This window comes from Haliotis asinina, chromosome 2 (genome assembly GCF_037392515.1).
Source record: "Haliotis asinina isolate JCU_RB_2024 chromosome 2, JCU_Hal_asi_v2, whole genome shotgun sequence".
NCBI classification, from domain to species: Eukaryota; Metazoa; Mollusca; class Gastropoda; order Lepetellida; family Haliotidae; genus Haliotis; species Haliotis asinina.
In genome coordinates, this window is record NC_090281.1 from 78,099,386 (window position 1) to 78,126,935 (window position 27,550).

A 27,550-nucleotide genomic window follows, 5' to 3' on the forward strand; every position below is an offset into this window, starting at 1 on the left:
TAATCTAGGTTAACATCTTCGAATTCCTTACACACTGAAACAGTATTGTGAATAAAGTCCATTGGAGTTTAACGTTTCATTCTGGATTGGTGCACTTATATAATGTCTGCTTGCCCACGCGTACGTGTTTGCGTTCGTGTGTATGTACGTGTGTGTTTGTATTATTTATTTTAATGCGTGTTAATTTTATACAGCGCTACATTGTCGATTAGCTTGAATAAACTCGAGTGCTCCAAAAAAGGCACACTTGCATTAACAGTGTCGCTCGTTCGGTGCCAGTGAACTCACAGACTCGGCGATTCATAATTCACATTAATGGGATTGTGTCCCGGCTATAATGTGTATATCTGGAATACCCGATAAAACTATTTATAAGCCTCAGCTAAACTCTGGTCTGTGCATTCCGTTGCGGGCATGGTGTATTTACTGTCAGCATGACAGTGGACATTCAGACTGGGAAATACCTGAACGACCAGGTTTATCATCCGGTAGTATAATGGTCGTTTTTTTTATATGATTATGGAACGAGTTTCATTGCTTTTACATAAAAAAAACGAACACGGTAAGTATGGATTCATTTGTTGTTTTACAACGCACTCAACAGTATTTTTATTAAAATAAGATGAGAGTTAACAACAGTGAATTTTTTTTCTTGAGCTGTTAAACGTTTTCACAACCATATCAACTGGGCCGTAGGTAGACCAGCTGCCCCCTAGCATTTGTTTACAGATTACTTTTTCTGCGTCGAAGTATTGACATGACACTCTGTAAAAGGTAAAATGGAAAATATCCATTTTGGTGAGGGTTATGTCAGTGATTATGACAATTGGCATATTACACAGGGGATAACGGGAGAGGTTCGATAACTTGTCTAAGACTTTTGTATTCCATGGGGTACAAAACAATGGCCCTTCAGACAAGTATATTGAAGCTGGCACAGAACCAAATAACAATACCCAGGATTAACAGACTAAAAGTGGGAACAAATCTCTCTCACTCACTCACTCACTTACCCATCCGCTCACTCATCCACCTGCCCAAACACCCACCCATCAGTTCACTCACCTACCCACTCAATCGAATACTCACACAACCAACCAACCACTCTCACTCCCTCGCTCACTCACCCATACAACCACTAACTCACTCACTCACTCACTCACTCACTCGCACTCAGCCACACAGGACTGCCGCTTTCAAACTATCAACGTCATTTCTGGGAGGAAGCTGCTTCAGATCGGTGCAACGAACGCACACTCCCGCTGAACTGCCATCACTGTTACGTGTCATAATTGAGGCCGAGTTTATACTGTCTCTGTAATCAAATCCCGAATCTACACTGGCATGGCGTTCTGTCATCTTAGCTGAACTGACATCGTCTGTAAGTTCTGTGATGTCCATATCAACCACCTGATCACCACCTGTATCTGTTAGTGGGCTTGTTTCGGGACTTTCCTGGTCGTGAACTGAAATATTAACGCTCATATTATTATTGTTACCATAACAGCATTCTTTGTTTGTTGTTTAAAGTCGCATCAAACAATATTCTGGCTGGATGACGTTAATATTCTACATTTGACAATAATAAACCTATGGTCGATATTATGAGCAAAGGTTGAACGCCATTCTGTTCTTAGTGTTTCAAAGTTGGTGAAGAAATACATTTTAACGGTAGAATTTTCTAAAATCTTTATTTCGTCTCCGATTTCGTTCAGATTTGAAGTTTATGTTAACCATAACATATAAAAACAATGCTAGTGTTTGATTTCAAAAGTTTAGATTTATATTTTGTTCAATTATTGCCCAAACAATGATTCGAACCGTTTGCCTACAACACATTATTATGTAATCCTGCACCTTACTCTCATCGGAGCTGTCTACTTTGAACTCCCCTCACGCATGCGTGAAACAATGTGTATAAAATTTAAAAACAGTGATATGTACCCGAATATCTGCTATGTCCTGCACGCGATGTTTTGAGCCTTTTCATTAACTTGAATATTCTCAAACCAAGTAATCCACACATTAGCGCAAGGATGACGGCAGTCGAAGTTGATATGATGAAAGGATAATCTCGACCTGAGGAAGAAGAAAAAATGTTGATGATACAGGTACATATTTAAACGTATCACCATCGAGCGATACCTGGAGGCTGGGGGGCTCAAGTTGCACGTGAACATTCTACGTCACAGTTCAACAAAGGACGCCAGAAATAACAGCGATTGACGATTCATGTGTAATGAAACATCCCAATACATTTAAGCCTGATTTTGAGGTGATGGACAGTGCTTGCCAGGAGCATTTGACGACGACTACAGAAAAGAAGACGAAGTCATGAACGTTTACGAGCATTCACTCTAAGGTAGTAGAGGCATTCCTGCAACAACAATCAAGGCAAGGGACACTCACACGCTGTCAAAACACAGGCAGCACGTTTGCACGTGGTTACATAAAAGAACAATACATCTACGAGAACAAAGGAAATCGGGTGCTTCTGGCGAGTGTATGTAATTGTTAAACTCGCAAGAGGCGAAAAAGGAATCACTTCCTTACCCCAATTGAAATTCCATAAAACACAATTGCTTTACTTACTGACAACTGCATTTTTCGATAGAGACTGACCGGTCGCTTCAGTTAAAAAAATACCCAGTCTTGACTATTCCCATAAACAAATTCCGTAAAGGGAAATATCTGTGAAAAATGTATGAACGAATCACTATATATGTGAGGCAATAATTATTGATATCAAAAGCATATTTATCATTTACGATTATATACCGTTATGGGTTGAAATACCATCTGAATATCCTCTACTGTATGACTGGTTCATTAATTGTTGCCTTAAATCTGAAACACAAAAAAAACACAATTTATTTCATTTTATATTAAATACCGAAAAACACTTTTATTCCTATTATTGTATTCATAAACAATCTCTTTCAAAAGTCAAGTCGATTGTAAACTTCCAACAAAGTCTTAGGTATGTGTCACAAACGAGTGGCACAAATTAACACAATAAATTTGGTTGGGTTGGCTTTGTTGTTTTACGCCGCACTCAGCAATAATTCAGCTATATGGAAGCGGTCTGTAAATAATCGAGCCTGGAGCAGACAATCCATTATCAACAACATAAGCATCGGTCTACACAACTGAATTTATTGAACTGACCGTCACAAAAGTCATTGCACTGGCGTGGCATAATCGTCGTCCAACAGTGTTTAGAAGCGTCTTTACACCAGTAACATCTTTGCCTGGCATCCACGCAATACTGAGCGCCCAGTTCACATATGTCCTTGTAGCACTTAAATGAAGACATTTCTATCTGAAAAAAGTAAAACAAAACGCTATCGTTAACATTTTGTATAAATATTAGGATTTTTCACGGCTAACACGAGATGCAGGAAATGTCAAAAAGTACTGACCCTAACCCAGAAAACAGCATGAACGCAACTGTCTTTTTATGTTTTATTTTTTATCTGTCAACCTCAAGCAAATTGGTTTGCTACGTTCCAGCTTCACGATCCCCATTTTGTTGTCACTTTTTATCTTGGTACCCCCACCCCATCCACCGGCCTTAGTAGACATAGAACATGCAACAACTTATACATTAACTTAAAAGCTGAACAGCCTTTTTTGAGATTGTCCCACCGTGTGTGTATTCCGTGACAGAAACTAAAAAACTGCATATGTTGTCAAATCAACTAATTCATGAAATGCAATACGCAATCCAAAGTATTCCCCGCACGTCCGTGTAGAGTTACAGCCTATATAGTGAAGGAATGCACTGATGTTCAATGATCGATAAGGTAGAGGAAGCTTCAAAGAAACTGTCATTCAAACCTATGATACAAATCATGTTTCTGAAAATATGTTAGCATTTTATATGTATTTCCACGCCACTTAGAAAGTCTAGCCCAAGCCGTTCCTCGAGAAGTCACACTCTTTCTCCGAGAAATCCTATTCCTGTGAAACGTGAGCTAAACTTGGATCAATAAAACGACTTGATATTTGTACTACCGCAAACATTCTCATCATAGGACCTTTCTCTTCACCACACCATGGCTAACATTTGACTTAATATCTAAATCCAAACCTGAGAGATATACATGGTCACGGAGTGATTGTACTTTAAACAACAATAATAGACACTAACCAGCACTGACTGGACGCACAGAAGAGAGACTGAGCGATGTTTCGCTCGTACTGTTTCATGATAACTCACATTTAGGATGGTTTACTGCATGGGCTAAGGGCAGGTTATCACCAGGAGTGGCTCTTTATGATAGTTGGATAGTGTTACGATGACTGATTCGGTCTGTATGACAGTGTGGGGCCATCTCCAGATGGATCATTTACCCAAGCTACGTTACGACGTTCATGTACAAATGTTATTCTCTCTATATGTTATACACTGCATGTAACATGAAAATGAGCGTCTTATGGGTTGAATACTGGTTCTTGGCTATGTTTCACTGGATAAATATAAAATGAAATGGCATGTCTGTACTATAATGGTGACTTTACACATTACCTGCAAAGGAAAAGGTAAGTGCTGCATTAATAGATAAGTAGACGTTTCGGTGTGGGTTCGCGTTCGCGTGTGTTTGTGTGTACGTGTGTTTGTGTGTATGTGTGTGCGTGGGTGTTGGCATGTTTGTGTTTGTGTTTGTGTTTGTGTTTGTGTTTGTGTGTATTTGCCCGTCTATGTATGTAAACAACATTCGACCTACATTCTTGGATAAGGAGTGTAACCGTCTGTCTGTGTGTCCTCGTCTCTGTGACTGTGTGTGTGTGTGTGTGTGTAAATTCCATACGCCCTGCTTTCCTAAAGACAACATTCTTAAAATGTCTTTTCAATGTAAGAGAGTGTCTCTTTCTGAACTTGAGAGTTTATCACATTGAGATATTTACATCAAAAAGAATTTGAATGCAGAATAGCTATTGTGATTAAAAGTGAAAATACCGAAATATATTGACACAAAAAGCATATTTACACGACTCGAATGGATCGTTAGAAATACCCTCTGTATTTCCAGCAATGTCCCCAAACCTTCGCAGTTTCTTCATTCAGCAATGACAGAGCTTCATGTTCTTAACTTCACGGAAATATAAAATACATCAGTAACCTACCATTTCCATTCGTCGCATTCTACAGTTATGACGTTTTAACGGTATACAGAATGGACATGTTGAGGTCAAAATGTAAGGTTTACATATAAACAACAGAACAGTACAATTATATTGTCAGTGAGTTAGTACTAACGAAACTATCAAAAGTATTAACGCATCAGACAATTTAATGCAATATAAACAGTACAGGAACACAATTTTGCCAGCGAGTCTTGTCAGGTCTAACGCAGCCATTGCCAGTATCAGGGAAGCGATCGGGAAATATATATGCTTTACAATCTAATGTCCATGAAAGGTGTAGTAATATAATTTCAGCCTGTCCCTGGAATTTCTCTGAAGGTCATCGGCCAATATATGTGACCACCTGGGTCCCGTTCCTCAAAGCGATCGTAGCGCTAAGATGATCGTAACTCTTTACCTTAACATACAAATACCATTGTCGTAGCTTTAAGATGATCGTAACTCTTTACCGTAACATACAAATACGATTGTCGTAGCGCTAAGATGATCGTAACTCTTTACCTTAACATACAAATACGATTGTCGTAGCGCTGCGGTCGCTTTGGGGAACGTGCCCCTGGACCCAGATTTTCGAAGCGCTCTTAACTCCGACTGATCGTAAGAACTTACACCAGAAGTTACGATAGTCGTAGACATAAGATAAGACATATTCTCGAAGCTCTCGTAAAGCTGTGGCAAGTTTGGAAATGTGGCGACATTGTCGTAATTGTTCATCGGATCTCTTTTTCAATGAAGTTAAAATTAGAGGGGATATCCCAATGAAATAAGGCTACGACAGGTATGTACCAGTCGTAGCATTTTGGACACAGCTGAGATATCGTAAGTGTTACGATAGCTTCGAAAATATGCATTTACGACAGTTTTATTCTTATGTCAGAAGTTACGACAATCTTAGCTCTAAAAGAGCTTCGAAAATCTAGGCGCTGGTCCACACACCGATCATAGGGTTCCTGTCGTAGGGTTAGTCTGTGATGAAGTATGGGAGTTACGATCACCTTAAGCTGTACGATCGCTTTGGGGAACGGGGCCCTGTGCATGTAACTTCATTCACATTGACTATATCAACAAACACCCAGCATCATATTCTCAAAGACATGATGTTATACATGATGTTGTAACGGACTGCTAAGAATGTTGAAGACGATACTTACTGTAGTTAAAGCTAGAATTCGTGTAGCTTCCTGTAAACTACGCAGCCGTGAGGAGCATGTTCCGAAACTTTATGTTATAAATTGCATAACAGTTAAAAATAGACCCTTGTCAATCCGTTTGCACATCGACGTAAAAGATAAAAATAGATTTAAGACTGTCAAGGTGCTACGAACGTGTTCTGCTCTGGAACTAAATTGATTGATTGAAATTTTGAATTGACGAGGAAGTGACATAAATATGTGTAATAAGCTTTCTTGCATCAATAGCTTAAAACTACATGAGGCAATTTATGTAGCTCCAGTTTGTCATTGCTGTTGCCAAAAATAGTATTTCGGAATTGCCCGCGTCCACATATCTATGAGTTATGCATATAGGTATGATAACGAGACTACGTTAGTTTCTTGATCGTCTCTACCATTATTTCAGTAGTATTGCAGTAGTTTTCAAATTATCAAATCTGGACAAGACACCCCAATAACTGACATCCAAAGATTATCGAACAATGCTTTTGGGAGTCGATCAGTCAGTGAATTGGAATCTACGCCGACATTCCAGAAATATCACAGCGCGCTAATTGTCTGTATACGATGCAAAGCAATAGTGAGAGGAATCGAGCCCGGTCCTTCGTTGTGATGAGCGAACACTTTAAACACGAGGGTACCCCATAGCTCCGGGGTAGAATAACGTGTATCTGTCCCATCTAAAAGCCTGACCAGATCTTTTCTGTAGTACTAGTTACTTCAGACTCATTCCCACCCAGCTACACACTAGTGAATGATCGTATGACATGTAATGTAAGGTTCCAGTTTATATGTGTCTGATGTGTATATTTAAATACTCAAATATTCGTACGTCATCACTTCTACAGATACGGAAGATTTGTTTCATTCGCGTCCTTCGACATGAGCATTGTTCCCATCAGAACGTCACACAATGACCCAGATAGTTACTGAAAGGGGGTCAGAGTAGTAGATAGTTACTGAAAGGGGGTCAGACTAGTACATAGTTACTGAAAGGGTGTCAGAGTAGTAGATAGTTACGGGCTAAATAATATCACCTGAAACTGTACACCTATCTACATTCACCACCATTTGCCCCCTACCCAGAAAATGGGGAATGGCCCCGTAACCCTCCCTATTCGAACTGTCCGGGAATAACACGAGTCGGTCACGAATGGCCGACATGGTCTCCGTTATCAGGGATGTGGTAATCTGAACGCTACCGGTCATGAAATGCACATGCCTTTCTTGTAAGGTTTCCGTCACTGAGTGAGAGGGTGTGATTAGTTTTATGCCGCTTTGAGCAGTATTCCAGCAACATCACGGTCGTGTCACAGAAAAGACAGGCTTCACATATACATATCCATGTAGGCATCAAACCCATGCCTTAGGGGTGGCGAGCAAACGCTTTTACCGCAAGGCTAACCCCATTTCCACCATTTTATAATGAGGCACATATCCGAATGGTGGGTAACCTATCTTTATGTTCGCGTACATATCAGTCGAAACGAATAAGTCTCTATTCGCCTTCATCTCAATTTCTCTTAAACCCACATCGCATACAAAAAACAGTGAAGCTAACTGGAATTAGAAAATGCACCCCATGCTTTATGAGCCTGAGTCACTCGTCAGTGTCATACCAGTCTTGACCGAGATGTTGTTATAGGGATATGTATTGAGTAGAGATGATTAGTACATCCACGTGTAAGTTACAACTGGGTTATGAGAAATGAAAGAGATTAATACATAAACTATATTGTAAAAGCAATGATGAGATATAGTATATTTCTTACTGGAAAATACTAATAGGCTTTAAACCAACTAAACCCTATAAAATGGAGTGTTCGCCAACAACTGATAGTCACAATAGCTAACCTGCATAGGGAAGAGTTCATTTGGTCCCAGGCAGAAGGAAAACAGGTACTACACGGTGACCAGGTTCGCCAAGCACTGATAGTCACAATGGCTAACCTGCATAGGGAAGAGTTCATTTGGTCCCAGACAGAAGGAAAACAGGTACTACACGGTGACCACAAGTATCGACTGAAGGTTGTGAGATTGGATAACCTGCTTGATGACGGCGTTAGTGCCTACCCCGAAACGTCGAACTCACTGCCATAAAGAAGTAGTCTACCCACAGAACTTGTTTTTCCTTCACCTTTACAACTTCTGACAAGCCTCTCAAAGACGTTGTTGTGAGACGCGTAGTCACACACTGAAAGTGCGTCATAGATCAGAGGAAGTGTAAATGCAGGCGACCACATATCTTCCGTAACAGAACACAGCCACACGCCTCTGGTGAATGAAGTTGAGACGAGACTCCTTACCGGGCTCAGGCAACGTATTCGTCACGAGATACAGCCATTCCAACACATCTACAATGAAGAGATCAAGAACCTGTATGAAAATGCCGCTCTCACGGTCGCTTCCCTTTACAGTGTTAGATCAGGGCTCTACCGTCAACGTGCAAAAGTTCTACCACCTGACCCACAGACCCCAGTTGACGCTAAATTCACAGATGCCCAATCTACACATGTTCAGTCAGTCAGTTATTCTTACTATTATTGTAGAATATAAGATCCGTTATCACACGTGAAGGATGCAGAATAACTTCAAAACTAAATATAACTAACTTTAGTAACTTGTTATGTGTGCCCTAATCTCTAGCCTCAAGTGTATGTTTTGCACTGCCTTGGACAGGACCAGATGTATCCAGTTGCCATTTCCCTACATCCCCGCAAATCCCCTAACACATATATCAGCCGGTATACTCACGTAAACGATATGGTGCTTATAACTGTCAGTGTTGATCTCTCCTTCCTGTGGTGCAGACTACGACGCTGCTGCTATTGGTGCCTACGAGACAGTGTTCCCAGACGCTGATGTCCGTGGAGAGAAAGCCCAGTCAAAGTTTCTAAGAACAATCCCTTCAACGCGTCTCCAGATGTTGAGGATATTGCCACCTTCAACAACTTCATGACCTCTATATGAGTAGACTACAATGTTAGATTCCCGCCTCGTAAACGTAGAACGGACTGGAAATACAGAAGCCAGAACCAAAAACTATTTGGAGGGTTTACAAGACGACTTCGAGAAACTCGTCAGAAAACCTCACATGCATGAATTCGTCATTGCCATTGAGAAAGTGGAAACAACAAACAGACTGGCAGCATACATATCGATCATGAAGCAGCTGTCTGCCCGAGATCAAGGATCGAAACCTGGAGAGCCGTTTGGATATTAGACTTCGCAAGCAACTTTATCCTCTTCAGTTCCTCGACCCGACTGGCCACCTCATCAAGCAAGTTGAAAGGTCACATGCAAAAAAAAAATCAAACATAATTAAAACACATTTATCACTTATTCATGACATATGATATACATTGCTGCTTTTAAAAAAAAACAAATAAACAAAATTATAAGCGTACAATCGCGATTCAAAAGTGCAATATTTTGTACTTGGGCTTACTTCCCCCGAAACGAAGCCCTCGGGAGACCGAACCCAGTCACAGCGGGTGGATCTGCACTCAAGTGTAACGACGGCTTCCGATTGGCTGTTTCGTTTGCTGATATGCTGAGGGTTCACTGTGTGTACAGAAAGATGATCTGTTTCATGGGCATTTTAGAAGTATAGCGAGTCACAAAAAAGTTTATGGATAACAACTTCTTTTTGTGTACTGGATGCGTCGTTTCAGTATGGATTCATATACTGTTGTCAAACAAAATCACATACACTAAAAGAAGTCATTATCCATGAAGAATGTATATAGAGATGTTGGGTTTTGAAAATACATGTTCTCTGAATTTGCGTTCGATCCAATCAAAAATCATGTCAGTAGAGATGGTAAATTACTGCGTGGCTCGAATCTGTCATTCGTCCACTTACAAAGCAGGACTTGAAACTGACAAGAGTTTGCACCAGTTTCCGTCAGATCCAGTCATCCGAAAAAAATGAATGTAATTTGTTTGCAACCCATGGGTCACAGACATAAAAACATGTCATGTGTATCACACGTGCCTAATTACATAATGTGGCAGAGACGGCACTCGGGTGCACGTTTCATAAATCAACTTATTTTCTTTATGTCGTTTAGTTTGACAGGTGTTAAGTTCAAATTGCACGTGGTCAATGATTGAAGCTGTGTACTGCATGTTGTCTTTAGCAGACAGGCAGGCAGACATATAGGTGTGAATAAACCAGACACTGAGCTTTCTCTGTGACAGAGACTGCTTACCACAGTCAACAAGGTTTTTTTTACGTAACAATAAGATTATTTAATTGTTTGTGTACACAACCAAGATTAGACTACTGCTCACGACCTTAGACGCTGTTTCAAGCTCCTATTCACTGCACATGCGTTATGGACCAGTTTTCCCCCCAGTGCTGGGGGGAATTTAGTGAAACGTTTGAACTCCGATTTTGCGGGCTTTTTTCCATCGCGCTTTTTTCAACTTTATAGGTTCAGTTGGAATTTTGTATGATTTGTTTCGGTAAGCGCATACCGAAAGGTGCCAGAATGTGCAGAGTTGTGTTTTACGTTGCATGTGACCTTGAAGTGAGAATGGACATCAGTACTCATGTGATATTATGTGATGACATTATGTGATATCTGATAAATAATTTATAATTTCAATGTGATAACAAATGACAAGTAACAGAATTAAGGAAAGAAAAGCTATCCTTCTGCTACTTCTACTAGAAGAGTGCACATTTAGATCGCAGGTGAAATTAGTTTATCTTTGTGTAATATAATGACCGTGGGATGTCGTTGTAAAATAGCAGGCTAATAGAGAACGCACCGTCGTAACACATGTTTGTGATTCCACTTGCTCAATAAAGTAGAGAATCTAGTACTTTTGCTTGCGTGGCAACGGAAAGTCGTTGTGGCTGAGTGGATTAGATGGCTGACTTTTTGTGCTGGTGATTACGTGGTTCCCTGAGAGTGTGGGTTCGAATCCTGGATGGGACCTATCCCACGAAAAGTTATAGAATCGATACTTTACTGAGAAAGTGTAATTTTAAATATAGCATTGCTAAATGTGACCACTTTTTAAATTGCGTTGTGCATTCATAGTTATGTAATCCGTCCTTTTGATGTTTTGAAGTTACTTCACAACCACGATACCGATCATGGGGCAACCATATACAAGCGCCGAACCTATAAAGTGAAATTCTAGCTTTATTTCTTTATATCCTTCACATTTCACTGAGACACCGGTTGGTGCACAGCATTGGGCAGGTCCACTTCACAGATGTAGGGGTGTGCACTCTTACACTCGACATCTCCCCACTGGTAGTCCGCAGTTGGATACTCCATCAGTAAGCAATGCTGAGCGCTGGCCACGTTGTTTGGTTGTCCTGGATACCAGTTTGTGTAGTTGATGGTGCGCAAGAGATCTAACCCCGCCCAGTTAAAGGTCCCCTCGGCGAACTCGTCATTGCCCGAAGTGTAGAAGCCCTCAGTGCCGGCAGCCGTCAATGCTATTTTAAAGAAAGTGAAGTTTAAAGCCATAATTATGTTTTAGTTTGTTTTGTTTCTAAGGTTCTGCTGCGCCTCATCAAAGGCTTCTGGTCAGACAGAGACGTCTGTGGGATTTTTATGGGTTTTGGGGTGTTTTTCAATAACCCATCCAGCGACATGTAATTTCTTACTAGTAAAAAACTTGACACATTTGTTAGTATATACAACTGTCTAGTTTTACACGATAATGCTTTATAATGGATGGTGGCGGTAAATAATCGGGGCGTGCGGGTAGCCTAGTGGCTAAAGTCTTCATATGAAGCCCGTTTCTGATGTCCCACTATAACATTGCTGGAATGTTTCTAAAATCGGCGGAAACAGTACTGACTCATTTGGATGTTATACAAACCTATCAAAGGCACGCAGTGAAAGTCAACGGGTCACTAAACCTGACTACCAGACATCCATTCTGTCAGTCCTTGCGTGCATTACGAGGATAATGAACGCAAGTTCCCACGGGATGTCACAAAAGGAACTCATTTTTAAGGTGATTTTTTTTCTTGAGTCAACTGCCGTGATATTGCTGGAATATTGCTAAAAGCGACATAAAACCACACTCACTCACTCACTCTGAAGTAATTTATCGTTACCTGGATTGCTCTTGATGATGTTCACTAGGAAATCCTGTTCCTCCTTCGAGTTGATGGCAACTAAATGGGATAGCGCAGTCTCTTCTTTACAGTCCACTTGGCCTGTGACCCAAGACGCAGCCGATGTGTGGAAGGTGTAGCAGGACCGGCTGTCGTTCCCTGTCCGCATGAATGAACCAGGAGGGCACTGGGGAAGACCTGTAAGGAGAATATACGGTAGATCAGTCTACATGCGTTTTGAGCATGCACATTGTGGATGAAGACAGTGCTGTAAAAATGATCATTATTATTTTCACAAATTAAGATAGAAATGCAGCAGAGACAGTATGGGTGATCCTGGCACAGTCAGACTGGTGAGACTCGTCACCAGCTCAGGGCCCTCGACCCCTGTACACGCAGCCCAGACAGCGAATGGGACTTCTCTCAGGAAACATTGCCTAGTCGAACCTACAAGAACTTTCCGGAGAGTATGAAGGTTCCCTAACACTGCAGTCTTCTGCGTTACCTTTATTATCAGAAGGGCTGTGCTCCCGGTGAAGAACGTGAGCACACTCCAAGCAAAGGGAACCGAGAACAATTGGGAGCCTAACTATGGTGTACTTTGGATGCAAGCACGACATTTTAAAGACGAGTTCCGCATATTTAATACGCTATTCCTGAATCTTGCCAATAAAGTTGTTGTCAAAAGAGACCAAGAAAAATTCAATGATATAAATAAATTCAATTATGGTTTTTCAAACCAATGCAACGAGTCATGCCATCATGTTTCATTTTAAGATATGTTGTTTGTGCCAACGAAGGGCATCTACTGACAACGTGTTGGACAGTCTCTGTGAGTTCATTACATAGTCGACATTTCATGGAAATATCTTGATTAAGAATCACATTTTGGCGATTACGAGTGGGACGTGACTGGTTTTGAACAGCGAAAAGCAAACCCTTAGTTTCACGTATGAGACCAGCCGACCTCATCTAGGTGAAGGAGTCTACTGGAGACAATGATTTCTCAGAAATCGTCTCCACAATGGACCGACTTGGTGAAGGACTTTATCTGCCTAAGTCCCATCGCTGTACCATCCATCGCTGTACATCGCCGTCAACAAAATCAACCCCAAACTTCAGATTCTGACCAACAATATTGGCACGCTTAAAATGGCTGTGTAATTCCTTGCTTTCATCGTGAGTTTTGACATGGATCACCAGAGGATCATCTGATAAATAGATATGTGCAAACGTAAAAAATAGTTCACATTAATCAACCCCGACCTTCAGAACTGAATGGCATATATCAACGATGGAGAGAGGACCGAGGGTGGTGGGCTCTGTTATCAGACATGATCCTTCTGGTCAGGCGGTCAAGTCTCTTGGTTTAAACATGAACAGAACGTGTCTAGTAAACAATAGTGAATAACCTTTATGGTAAGATATAGACAAAAGTAGATATACTTGTAGGTGAAACTGTCTTTTGGTACTTAGTCTGCAAAAGAGATGAAGACCCCAGTTTTTAAAGAGCAGATTGATAAAACACAGCTTACTGTTACAGGTTGTGTTATAGACGAGCACGTCGTCAATGGCGATGTTGCCAAGCGTGTTGTGGTAGTCGGGGTTGCTCATGTAAATGCCGTTCCTTGTCAAGTAACTCCGTGATGTTGCTTCAAACACCACCTGGAATATGTTTGATAAAACAGCACACGTTTTAATTCTTGCTGTAAACGGACAAGGAAACGAAAATAGTCTATTTCTATTGCCAAGGAAAGATAACTCTGAATTTCCAAACATGGCTTCTCCTTAAATATATCCTATGTCCCGAGGTCAAAACAGCAATACAATCATTTCCCTTTGTAAATATGTTTCAGAGCTGAAAGTTTCTAATCCTTTAGCTCGAAGTTTATATTTAAACTGTGATTCAAAGTTTCAAAGTTCGATGGTGCCGCCATTTTATACTACCAACGAAATGTGTTTTACTACGATTTGATTGGCTTGCCACGATTCTTTCCCGTAATGGCGCAAGTTTCGGGTACGGAATAGTTACGACTGCCGCACATGTCGGAGGGTGTAATCCTGCAAATCAACCTACAATCAAATCTACATACTCTATCAATGTAAACTAAAGAACAAATTATACACAACAGCGATAAGCTTAACAGGCATCGATTTGCGTACATTTCATGTGTCTTGTGGCCTGCAGACAAACATAATATCCGTTGTGTTACCTACATGAAATGGTCTTGAGGTGTACTCCGAGCCAATGTCCACTTCACCCATCTTCCACTCCTTGGCGTTCTCCTTGGAACGTGTCCATATTGGATAGCCAAGACCATCGGCAACCTGTTGCATAACTAGTTATATACTACACCACATGGGATTCAGTTCTGGGGGAATGTACCAGGAGAAATGTGTTATGTATGTTTTGGGTAGGGTTCACAACCTCCGATAGATATCACACACATCAGTTGATTCAGTTGTGAATGGATATTCCGAGACGTGTGTAAGTGTAGGCTATGTTGAGGGTAGGGAAGACAATCTCCGATACACTACACCACATTGGAAAGTGTACTAGTATTTTGAGGTTAGGGAAGACAAGCTCCGATGCACTACACCACATCGGAAAGAGCACTAGTATGTTGAGAGTAGGGAAGACATCCTCCGATACACTACACCACATTGGAAAGTGTACTAGTCTGTTGAGGATAGGGAAGACAATCGCCGATACACTACACCACATTGGAAAGTGTACTAGTGTGTTGAGGGTAGCTAAGACAACCGCCGATACACTACACCACATTGGAGTAGGGAAGACAACCTCCGATATACTACATCAGAGTGGAAACTGTATGTTGAGGGTAGGGAAGACAACCTCCGTCATACTACACCAGAGTGGAAAGTGTATGTTGAGGGTAGGGAAGACAACCTCCGACATACTACATCAGAGTGGAAAGTGTATGTTGAAGGTTGGGAAGACAATCTCCCACATACAACACCACATGGAACCTGTCAGGGTAGACATCTTCTCTGGTGATATTGCAATGGGTGAGGGTATATTAGGGCGTATCAAGGTGGAGGGGGGTGTTCAAAATTCTGAGAAAATCCGATAAAACAATAGCTGGTTTATAACTTGAGACAAAATACTGAATTTTAAAATCTCTAAACCACGACGCCAAATGTAGGAACATTGTTTCCCAGTTCTCACCTTTGCATAGACATTGAGGTCGTTGATGTCTTTACCATACATGTTGTACCAGAACTTTATACAGTAGTTAGGAGACGGGACGAACTCAGGTGACTCCGCCGTAGCATAGGCTATCGTAGGTCCAGATGAAGGCCACTGAGCCGATTTATGTGCATCTATGTACAGGTACACCCCTGTAACATCGTAACATTGTGGATACGTTTGTAATCAAACATTACTGTGAGCATGGGCGGATCCAGGAACGTTGAAAGGGGGTGGGGGGTTCAGGGGCCTGGGGGTAGTATGTTTCTAACCCTTTGATGGGGTGGTGGTGGGTGGGGGGGGAGGGGAGGGGATGGCGTATGTACACTCGATTCACCGATGCCCGTGTCCATCGATACACATTTTTTTTATTTTGTAACGATTACTATTTTGAATCTTAACTCATTTGTCTCTTGTACTGTTTACGTAAAACGGCAAACGTGACTTAATGAGAGTGAGTGATGGGTACTTGGCTGTTGGGTAGTTGACCTTTGTCTAATAATCACAACCTATAACTGAAGTGACTTGGATTAGTTGTTTACATTTTTTCAGTGAACTATGGTTTCAACATCAGTCAGCCTCCCAACAAAGTAATGGCCGTTGTTATGCACTAAATGTCGAAAGTGCCGTGTCGCTATACGGATCGTAACATCAGTATAGAGGTATGTATCGTATTGTGAGGCAGCTGTATTTCTAAGCTCTTATTCCGTTTAAGCACACTTTTTCATTTTTTTCGCAAGTATGGAATGCCGATTGATACCACTGTATCACCCGTACAAAAAATACCAGTCACGTACATAAACTTCCATACATGTAATCTCACACACACACATGCGTAAATACCTACTCACACATACCCAGATTGGTCGACAAAGTATAAACATTTCCTAATCATGTTTTTCCTTACCACCAGGCGTGCCCAGCGTGTGGTCACTGTCTGGGCCTGTAAAAGGGTCTATTTGGCCTTCCCCACGGTACCATGTCGATTTGGCCTGGCTGGACTGGTTGTACCCACAGTTGTCCTTCTCGAAGTCGCAGTAGGTGATGTTGTAGTTGGTATTGACTGTCCGGAAATAGTGAATTATATATTCCAGTGTCTACATTCAAGCTTAAAACAGCAGGTCTCAGACAGCTCTGGTAAAACATTTCCCATTTCCATCTAAGGGAAGCAACTCTGTGTGATGCCTTAGACAACCAGAGGCCCTTTTCAAAAAGCGATCGTACTGCTACAATTTGTATTTGTTTACATGTTTACAATACATGCTCTTGTACCACCAAGGTGGTTTATGAGAATAAAATAAATGAATTGCTACCACTGTCGTAAGTCCATAACATGAGAGTTACGATCACCTTAGCGTTACGATCGCCTTAGTGTTACGATCACCTTAGCGTTACGATCACCTTAGCGTTACGATGGCCTTAGCGTTACGATCACCTTAGCGTTACGATCGCCCTGGTCCCACATACTGACGAAAATAACGAATAAGTATTTCCAAGGACACGGTTATTGTGTAACATAATCCAGAAATAATAACTATAACATGTTTGGAACTGTGTTCGGCGAACTTGTGCTCAGCGAACGTGTGTTCAGCGAACATTTGACACGAGTAGTATGCAGCATGCCTTACGATGTTTGACTGTTTTTAACATCTGCAAAACTTTATAGCATTAAACATTAATTGCATAAGTTACGCTCTACATAATTTCAAATGATTGCATCTTCTTCTATGACACGGAGCTACAACGTGGTGTATGTACATGTATGAGTTAAGCAGTGGCTGAGCATTCCCCCACCCCCTTTAAATATTAGTATGTACAAGTATTCGGTTATATCATCATGCTGTTACAATGAGTAAGTGAGTTAGTAGTGAGTTGGGTTTTATACCGTTTTAGCAATATTCCGGAAATGGTTTTCAAACGATTTATCCATGTAGGGAATTCAAGTGAGTGAGTGAGTGAGTGAGTTTAGTTTTACGCCGCTTTTAGCAATGTTCCAACAATATCACGGCGGGGGACACCAGAAAATGGGCTTCACACATTGTACCCATGTGGGGAATCGAACCCGGGCCTTCGGCGTGACGAGCGAACGCTTTAACCACTTGGCTACCCCACCGCCCTGTAGGGAATTCAAGCCGGACCTTGGGCGCGACAAGCGAACGCTGTGACCTCTATACTTCTCCTTTACAATGTACAGTACTAACCGACCCCTGAAGGTCCCGGGGTAGAATAGGCCTTCACCAACCCATGCTTGCTATAAAAGGCGACTTTGCTTGTCGTAAGAGGCGGGTGGTCAGGCTCGCTGACTTGTTTGACACATGTCATCGGTTCCCAATTGCACAGACCGATGCTCATGTTGTTGATCACTGGATTGTCTGGTCCCGACTCGATTATTTACAGACCGCCGCCATATGGCTGGAATATTGCTGAGTGCGGCGTAAAACTAAACTCACTCACTCACTCACTGCAGTACTAACCACTTGGTGTTGACGTAGTTGCAATCGGGGAAGACGTAGTGGTCGAGAGTGGACGACCATCGCAACCCGGTCTCTTCTTATAAGCGTCAAGTTCGTTCTGAAGACGTGCAATTGCAGCGGATGCTTGTTTAGCTATGGTCTGTTTCTCTAAGTCAGCTCTCTCCAGCTCCCTGGCGAGAAAGATTTCGTTGGGAGAGGTCTCGTTCACACCAGTCTGAAATAATGCCCATATTAATGTGACTTTTATATAGTAAAGAGTATGTCTAGTACTGTACGGGAATAGAACCCGATCCTGATTTGTGACATCCGACAATGTTTACTGATCAACTCACCGTCTAATCAGCCACTCGAATTCCCTGATCATTGGACGTCATCTTGGGTCATCGGGTAGTAAAGGCAGAAATCCATATAGGTATATGTTCGTACTTTTATTTAATCCTTAAACGCTAAGGACAATTAGTTAAAAGTTTACTTTAAAAATTATCTGAATACATGGACTCCTTCACAGATGACGTCAATGTAAATTTTTGGCAAGAAGACCCCATTCCCCATAACCAGACAGACAGACAGACAGGTTTTATTCAATAGTGAAGGCCCAGTGGCCCATAGTACAGTTATTTTTTCTTTTTAACAAATATTGGTCACGTGACACGAAATTATGGTTTTACATGTAATTTAAGGATGGACATCAAATGTTTTATAAAAATGGCAGCTGATTTAATAGAGTCATCGTTATTAGATTTAAGTATTTTATATATCGTTTGTGGGGCATCATTAAAGCAGTTTAAATACTTCCTTCGGCCGGCAGAGAATGCCTCACAATCTAATAATAGGTGACGTTCGTCTTCCGTTTTACCAGAAGAACAGTAAGAACATGATAAATCTTCTAGTGTATTTTTATCTTTTCTATAACGCTGTATTTTTAAGGCATGTAGAGAGATTCTAAATTTACAAAAATTTCTTAAAAGGGACTTATCATTAAGGACCCTAATATATTTTTCAGGTCCAAACATCGATTTACATTGTAAATAATGACTTAGAAAACTCGATGAATTTACTGATGCGTGCCAATTCTGAATGTATATATCTTTTATTCGTTGTTTAAATGCTGACAGAAACATTTTTATATCACCAACATCTTGCTTAAACGAAACATAAGAAAACCCGCTTGAAAATAACACATTTCGCACACCCGAAGCCCAAGAATACTTTCCACGTTTGTCTAGGGATAATAATAATTGATAGCTTTGATACGGGTAGCGGTAATCGGGCATTCTTATAAGTTTAATCCAGTATCTGATAACTCTCATTTGACTCTCAATATGCATGTTATAGCGTCCTGTATCGCCAAGTACGGCTTTGTTGGAAGCAAATTTACCTACAGTAAGAAATCTTTTAAAATATGATGCATGCACATTTTCAATGGCTTCGAAGTAGTTTACTCCCCAAATTTCAGATCCATATAACAATATTGGTGCTATTTTAGTGTCAAATAGTAAACAAGCTGAGTCAAATGAAATAAATTTATTAGCCTTAAAGAGTTTGAAAATGGGAAATAATGCCTTCTTAGCTTGTGCTGCAAGAGTTTTAGATGCCATGGACCAATTTAATCGGCTAGAGAATAAAAGACCCAAATATTTATAATATGAAACAACATTCATACTTTTGCCCCGGAATAACCATTTTTCAGAATGTGCCACTATACCCCCATTTCTAAAGACAACTATATTAGATTTTTCCATATTCAACTCTAGTCCCCATATGTCACAAAATGTTTGAAGAATGTTTATCTGTCTCTGCAGTCCGTTTACCATAAATGAAAACGTAACAATATCATCTGCAAAGAGAAGTAAAAGTAAATCTTTGATTTGGGGAGTAACAAATATTCCATTATTACATGATTTATACATATCATCTACAAGTTCATTAATAAAGAATATGAAGAGTACGGGGCTTAATACACAGCCTTGTCGCACACCAGCGGAAGTATTAAACGATTCAGTGTTGCCAGAATGAGTTCTAACACAGGCTGCAACAGAGTCATACATGCTTCTTAAAATATTATACATTTTGCCATGGCATCCTTTGGTATGTAACATAAATAGCAATTTCTTACGTTCAACAAAATCAAAGGCTTTCTTAAAGTCGATGAAAGCGCAATAGAATCTCCCTTTAGGTCTGCAGAGGTACTTTGTACATAATGACTGTAATATAAATAAATTATCAGTTGTACTATAATTGGATCTAAAACCAGCTTGAGCCTCGTCAAATAGTTCGTTTAGATCAACCCAGGCACGTAAACGCTTTTCTAATATATTAGCAAATAATTTTCCAGAAATATTTAGAAGAGATATTCCACGATAGTTGCATGGTTCTGATACACTTCCAGACTTGAATAAAGGGACAATCATGCCTATATTCCAAACCGATGGGAATTTACCACTGTCAAGAACTACATTAAATAAATCTTTCAAATATGACACTAAAGAAGTAAAAGTACATTTGTAAAATGAGGGAGGGATACCGTCATGCCCCGCTGCCTTATTCCATTTCAATTCATTTATAGATTTTATTACCTCCTCTTCGGTAATTGGAGTTGACAAAACATCATGCGAGAATGAAAGCTCTTCACAATCGTCACAGTTATGCGTTGAGACGAAATCGTACACTGATTTATCAAAATCTGAAAGCTGTTTTGTATCTCTACAGGAAAGGAGACCTTTGAAGTAATGATACCATTGGTACGGAGAAATATTATCTGTGGGAACTGTTTTCTGAAGATAGCGTTTTAACGTGCTCCAAAATATCTTACAGTCAGGATTTCTTGCTGCTATTTTAATATCATCTGCAGCTTTGGCTAAATAATTATCTTTTTTTAATTCGCAACATTTTTTAAAATTGTGTTTTGCATTCAAATATTTTTTTTCAATAGTGAATGTGTGTTTCAATACCCGTAAGTACTTTTTTGTCAAAGAGTAACTGTATATATACATCAAAGGTTTTTCAGAAAAATGTTTCGGGCCCGAGAAGGTCCCGGGGTAGAATAGGCCTTCACCAACCCATGCTTGCCATGAAAGGCGACTATGCTTGTCGTAAGAGGCGACTAACGGGATCGGGTGGTTAGGCTCACTGACTTGGTTGACACATGTCATCTGTTCCCATTGGCGCAGATCGATGCTCATGTTGTTGATCACTGGATCGTCTGATCCAGACTCGATCATTTACAGACCGCCTCCATATAGCTGGAATATTGCTGAGTGCGGCGTAAAACTAAACTCACTCACTAACACAAATATGTTTCGGAATCGACTGTTCAAGTTCTTCTAGAAAGTTTTCGTTTCATCACATTCCCAGTGTACATGGAATACTGTCTCACTAGAACCATTACAACCAGCACGTTGTATTGTCAAGAAGATTCATTATAAATTCTGCAAATAGCCAAAATCATGCCGATCAAAATCAATACAAACAAATAATGTTTCCCTCTTTGGGCAAATTGTGGAAGAACCAATATCTTAATAACAATAATTTCCAAATGGCACTAATCTACCGATTTCTTCCAGTCTTTTCTTTGTGTTAATAGCCAATAAATCATTGAAATCAAGAGTAAATTTAATTTCTAACACGTCAAATTGGTTTCTTTACCATTCAAATCTTGACAAAGTATATCTCGTTTACATTAGTTTTACCTATATTTATCTTTTGTCCTGACATATTGTATACGGTTTTTATTATATCTACAGGAGCATACACATTTTCATCTACGCCATCCAAAATAATTCAGTAACATCTGAATATTGACCTATTGTGTATTCCTGGGGCCCGTTTCACAAAACGCTCGTAGCCTAAGATCTCGTAAGTTTTCTCGTAGCCATCGTACCTCCTATACTGTAACATAGGAGCTATGGATGCTACGAGAAAAGTTACGAGATCTTAGGCTTACGAGAGTTTCGTGAAACGGGCCCCTGATGTTCAGTTGCAATATCTTTTTATAGTATCACTTTGTCTTATCATATGTCTTGGGCACAAGAAGATATAGATATAGAGATATGAGATCCCCTCGCCTACAACCCCATTGATTTGGGAAAATATCAGAGATGTACATGTCCGTTCTGAAAAACATATGAAGATGTGTCAAGACATTAATCCAACGTAAAATCTATGGACCAAAATCAAAGTTTACTAGGCCAGACCATAATATCATATGATAACCTTTTATTTTCACTTAGTGTTCTGTCAGACATTAATCCAGCCTGGTTGTCATGTATCAGGGAATCAAGGGTAGTTTTCAACCGATTTGAGATACATTCACTCATTATTTTATACAGAGCGTTACCAACAAGTATTTGCTCTCCAAAATCCATCTATTCCGGGGCTTTTGTTATTTTTCATGCTTTTTATTGCCAATGATGTTATTTCGTTTATGTCACTTATGCGAGTGGGTGACAACTGCTTAAAGCTCGGAAAGGGGAACAACACAGACAATACTCTTTTTCACCCGAGTCGTAAACCTCCACAACCCTCGCCACTCTGGTGGTGGTGTAGCCCAGTGATTAAAGCGTTCACCCGTCACGTAGAGGTTCAATTCCTTTCACACTGAGTGAATCCCATTTCTCGTTCCCGTCTTCGTGATATTGCTGGAATACGGCTAAAGGTGGCGTAAAGCTTAGCTCACCCACTCACTCACTCACTTCACGACGTGTAGTCCAATAAAACACGCAAGGTTACTTAACCGAACTCTCTGACGGACGGAAACAAGTGTCCATACGTAACATAGATATGACCTCGATATTCCTGTGAATATACCATGTGTTGTCTCTTTGCATAATCTACCGTGTCCTTAATCTATTAACCCTTTGAAACGAACTATCTACTGACATCACGAACGTATTTGCTTGCACAACAACCTACCGTGTACTGAGTTGATCAACCGTATATAATGGATTGTCCAATAACGTCAGTTACGTTAGTCTGTAAATACCGGAGCACCATACGTCACGCACAACACCTTACACCCTACCGTACTCTCAAAACGAGCAGCCTGTGTGACGTATTGGCTTATACCATAACCTACCGCATCCCGAATCCGTTAAATCTAAGTAACGAAGTGTCTCATAACGCGTACGTCAACTATGGCATTCTGAAACGAAGCATCGTACGACAAGTAGCCATGACATCATAACTTATCGTATCCCGAAATGTCCAATAGCGTCTAACAGAAGTGTCTAAATATAAAACGGAGCACCCTACATCATGTACCCGCTTATAATACAACCTACTGTAATCTCAAAATGGGCACCCTGTGTTGGTTGTTACGGGTAACTGGTTGTTACTATGACCTACCGTATTTAGAATCTGTTCGACCTGCTTTGTTATGTGCGCTATCGACGCCTTCATCACCGTGACGTCATTTTGTACAGCGGCACAGCAGGACGAAGAGGTCGTGGTGGCGACGGTGGTCTGAGTGTCGCACTGACCCTCGTGTCCGAGTTTGACACTGTACACACACTGACCATTCATGAAGCTACATCCAGGATCCAACGTGTCCCCATAGTAGAGCAGGGACAACAGCAGAAACAACACAAACATGGTAAGTGTCTGGAAGAACGCCGCCTACGTATTATATTCCAAATACAAGAAACCAGAACAGATAAGACTTATCTCTGTGCATGCAGCCTTTAAAGATTATTATACAAGGGTGCCTGGACCAGTCAGGGACAGTTGTATAATTTATCACAGCCATGTTTTATATGCAATTTCTATATTTCAAAGTTAGCGGATTCACGCATCGTAGAGTGAGTGAGTGACGTGAGTTGTATTACAGCTAAATCACGGCGTGTCAGCTCAGTGTTGGAAGGGGTGGCCCAGTGGTTAAGGCGTTAGGTCACGCTGAAGACCCGAGTTCGATTTCCCATATGGACACATTGTTTGAATCCCATATCCGGTGTGCCCCGTTGTGATATTGCTGGAATATTGCTAAAAGCGGCGTGAAACTACACTCACTCACAGATGTGGGAAGAGTGCCATAAGTGATGCAGGTCTAAGATGCTTGCTGTTTCTGTGACACCAACCAGTACCGGTGTGGTGCTGTCGCATCTAGAAGCATGATAGGGTTGAATCAGGATTAGAACCCACGGCCACACTGTATAGCGTATTACTAGCAACACAACACCGATATCGTATAACTAGCAACACAACACTGCATATCGTATAGCTAGTGATACAACACTGCATAGCGTATTGATACAACACTCAGATGACTTCGTGACGTACAGTATCACACGCAACGAAAAGCACATTCTCAGGCGCAGCCTCAGTCAATTCCAAATAAAATGTGTACATTAGTTATTTTATTTATCTATATGCAGTCAGTGGCCAAAAATGAGTTCGCAAAACTGACTATGCTGAATATGGTGTGGACGTCCGGTGAAGAGTAATCGTTTCGCGTCTCTGTTTGACCATAAATCGCCATGAAACTCAGTATGGTAATATTTAATAGGGTGCAAATTCAGTCTAACACCGGAAGCAGCTGTTACTTCTCCTTTGTTTACAATTATTGTTGTCTGGGCCTAGATTTTCGAAGCTCTCTTAGCGCTAAGATAGTCGTAAGTTAAAACTAATGTATGGCACTTACGACTATCTTAGCGCTAAGACAGCTTCGAAAATCTAGACCCTGCTTCAGGATGCCTGTTCACAGCCGTCAAGTGACACCCGACCAGAAACAAATAATTGTTTCTTTATCCCAACAAGGGACATCGAGCTATAAAATTGCAGAAATAGTCAGAATTAACCCCAGAACAGTTCAGAAATTTCTACAACGTTTTCGCGACACCGGTCGCAGAAGCGGTCGGCCCAGAAAATCGTCATGACGTAGTGATAGGAAGTTATTTCGTCTTGTCAAGCGGAATCGGCGGAGAAGTTTGAGGGACATTACTAACAGTTTAAATGCAAAACTTCCTCAAACAGTTTCTACTCGAACTGTTCGGAGGCGATTATTTGCCCAGGGCTACAATTTAAACGACGTCTTGTTTCCAAGAAAATCACCATATCACCCGTGAACAGAGAACGCCGACTCGGGTTTTGCCGCGCTGAACTTCAGTGGGGAAGAGATAACTGGAAACAAATTATTTTCAGTGACGAGACTCAAGTGCAAATTGAAAGGGATCAGAAAGTTTTCGTTTGGAGGAAGAAAAATGAGCGATTACTCTCCGAATGTTTGTTTCACACCGATCGTGAAAGTCAGAAAGTGATACCGTAGAAACAGGGTGAACTCCCTTGTGCGCAAGTCAAAATTGTCTCACGATAATCGAAAACAAACACGATACAAAAAAAACTGTACAGGATTGTTAAATCACTCACAGAAACAAAGGCTGATACACACAAAAATGCAGCTGAAGTTGTGTCTATGAAGCGGGCGAACAGTATAGCTTCCTTCTTTATAGACGAAGTGGACAGGATTGTGGACAACATGGCCTCTTCCTGTCCCGGACACAATGCCTTGGAACACACCAGACACACCAGACACACCAGACACACCAGACACCAGATTCCAAGGCTCAGAACTCTCCACTTTTGATCCTGCAACTAAGTGTAATGTGAGCAAGGTGATTTGGGCAGCACCTAGCAAGACAAGTTCACAAGATCCTGTCACAACATGGATACTTAAGCATTATCTCCCAGCAGTCGCCTCTCCAGCAGGCTCCGTAATCAACTCTTCTTCAGAATCAGGCATTTCCCCGCAATGCTTCAAGGAAGCAATTGTGACGCCCATCCTTAAGAAACAATCCACTTGATCCAGATGTCTTCAAGAACCTACGCCCAGTCTCCAACCTCAGTTTCCTCTCAAAAATCATGGAAAAGATTGTTCTCTCCCAAGAGGAATCACACATCAATAATCACGGACTGAGTGAAATAATTCAGCCGCCATATAAAAAAAAACGATCTCACAGCACTGAAACAGCCCTTGTGAGAGTACAAAATGATATACTCCGAGCCATTGACCGCAAAGAGATCGTGCTTCTCGTCCTCCTAGACCTCCCCGGCGCCTTTGACTCCATCTGTCACAACATCCTTGTGTCTAGACTAAAACACACATTTGGCATGTCTGGATTTTTATCTGGATTGAGTCTCACTGGAGAAATCGATCCGTGCATGTGCAAGTGGACGGTGTAACATTAGCCCCGCAACTCCTCAAACAAGGTTCCCGCAAGGTTCCGTATTAGGTTCTGTTTTGTTAACATGCTATATCCAGCCACCTGGGAACATCATCTGGGGTCACTCCTTTACTTCCATGGATACGATCAGCAGTTATACGTGGCGGTAAGACCATCAAATATAAGCACAGGAATCCAAAACATACAAGACTGCATTACCGATGTTCATGATTGGATGTCTGCTAATTACCTGCCCTTAATAATTACCTTAATAAGGATAAACCAGAATTCATCATGTTTGGTACACAACAACAGCTCGCCAAGATTCCAGTCACCACCAACCTATCTGTGGACAAGATTCATGATGCCCCAGCTACAACTGTCAAAAACCTGGGCGTTGTCATGGATGGAACAATGTCAGGTAAACATCAGGGACTGAATACAGTCAAAGCAGCAAACTTTCATATCGCCAACATCAGCAAACTCCGAAAGTACCTCGACGATGAAACTTGTAAGATTTTAATTCAGTCTCAAGTAACAAGCAGACTTGACTACTGTAACGCTCTTTTGTTTGGATCTGGCGTAATCTCTCACTTACAGAGAGTTCAGAACAAGGCAGCTGGTATCGTCAGCCGCTCCAGAAAGGTCACATTACGCCAGTCCTCAGAGATCTACGATGGTTGCCCATCAGACATCGGGCCAGCTTCAAGTTACTCGTCTTGACATACAGCACCCTTACTGCTGAATCATCACCCGCTTATTTAAAGGATCTTCTATCGGTCTACCACCCATCTACCGTCAACTTCGACAAAGGCTGGAGATCGTGCCTTCTCAGTCGCAGCTCCTACCCTGTGGAACACGGTCCCCCTCGACAACGGTGACTCTCTCCCAACCTTTAAGAGAAAACTGAAAACATTTCTTTTCAACTGAAGCAAAGTGACTTCTATCGTGTAAGGCACCAATGAGCAGGTGCACACAGCAATTATTATTATTATGAGTACCATTTCAGTTCATAAAGTTTTTGAGCTTTAAATCTGAGATACAAAATCAGGAAATTCCGTAACGTCACACCGCTACAAACTCACTTCTATCCAGTGACTGTATATCTGAGAGTGTGTGTGACGAGCTAGAGTCAGTGGAGCTATCTACCTTAGTCCGTATTGGCCAAAGCGGAATCAATGCTCAAAACTTTTAAGTGAAACAGACATGACTGCATATATCAGAATGAACATCTTCGTCACCACGAGATTGCTAGTATTGGATTGCCTCAAATTCAAAGGGATTAATCAAGTCACAAG

The 27,550-nt window shown here is 41.1% G+C and overlaps 2 protein-coding genes across 2 annotated transcripts; both read right to left on the reverse strand.

Annotated features, from left to right (window-relative positions):
* Positions 1 to 567: 567 nt before the first annotated feature.
* On the reverse strand, positions 568 to 8,677 carry LOC137272900 (uncharacterized). The gene is made up of 5 exons (XM_067805320.1): positions 8,178 to 8,677; positions 3,169 to 3,322; positions 2,779 to 2,847; positions 1,945 to 2,079; positions 568 to 1,466 (listed from the first exon to the last, which is right to left on the reverse strand). Exons 1-5 carry the CDS (start codon positions 8,181 to 8,183, stop codon positions 1,174 to 1,176), a joined length of 657 nt encoding a protein of 218 aa, XP_067661421.1. The 5' UTR covers positions 8,184 to 8,677; the 3' UTR covers positions 568 to 1,173.
* Positions 8,678 to 11,457: 2,780 nt separating this feature from the next.
* LOC137274373 (uncharacterized) lies at positions 11,458 to 23,761 on the reverse strand. Its single transcript, XM_067807526.1, has 8 exons — positions 23,443 to 23,761; positions 18,100 to 18,313; positions 16,533 to 16,688; positions 15,605 to 15,777; positions 14,632 to 14,742; positions 13,950 to 14,079; positions 12,415 to 12,612; positions 11,458 to 11,784 (listed from the first exon to the last, which is right to left on the reverse strand). Exons 1-8 carry the CDS (start codon positions 23,686 to 23,688, stop codon positions 11,507 to 11,509), a joined length of 1,506 nt encoding a protein of 501 aa, XP_067663627.1. The 5' UTR covers positions 23,689 to 23,761; the 3' UTR covers positions 11,458 to 11,506.
* Positions 23,762 to 27,550: the final 3,789 nt, after the last annotated feature.

Excerpts from the sequence above, each read along its gene's own strand:
- LOC137272900 (XM_067805320.1), bottom strand. Across the intron at positions 2,848-3,168 it reads GTGCAATGACTTTTGTGACG|ATTTAAGGCAACAATTAATG; the intron begins GTCAGTTCAATA and ends TTTGTGTTTCAG. Across the intron at positions 1,467-1,944 it reads AGGACATAGCAGATATTCGG|TTCACGACCAGGAAAGTCCC; the intron begins GTACATATCACT and ends TTAATATTTCAG.
- LOC137274373 (XM_067807526.1), bottom strand. The coding sequence starts at position 23,688 with ATGTTTGTGTTGTTTCTGCTGTTGTCCCTGCTCTACTATGGGGACACG. Across the intron at positions 16,689-18,099 it reads AACTACGTCAACACCAAGTG|TCAATACCAACTACAACATC; the intron begins GTTAGTACTGCA and ends ATTTCCGGACAG. Across the intron at positions 15,778-16,532 it reads CACGCTGGGCACGCCTGGTG|GGGTGTACCTGTACATAGAT; the intron begins GTAAGGAAAAAC and ends ACGATGTTACAG.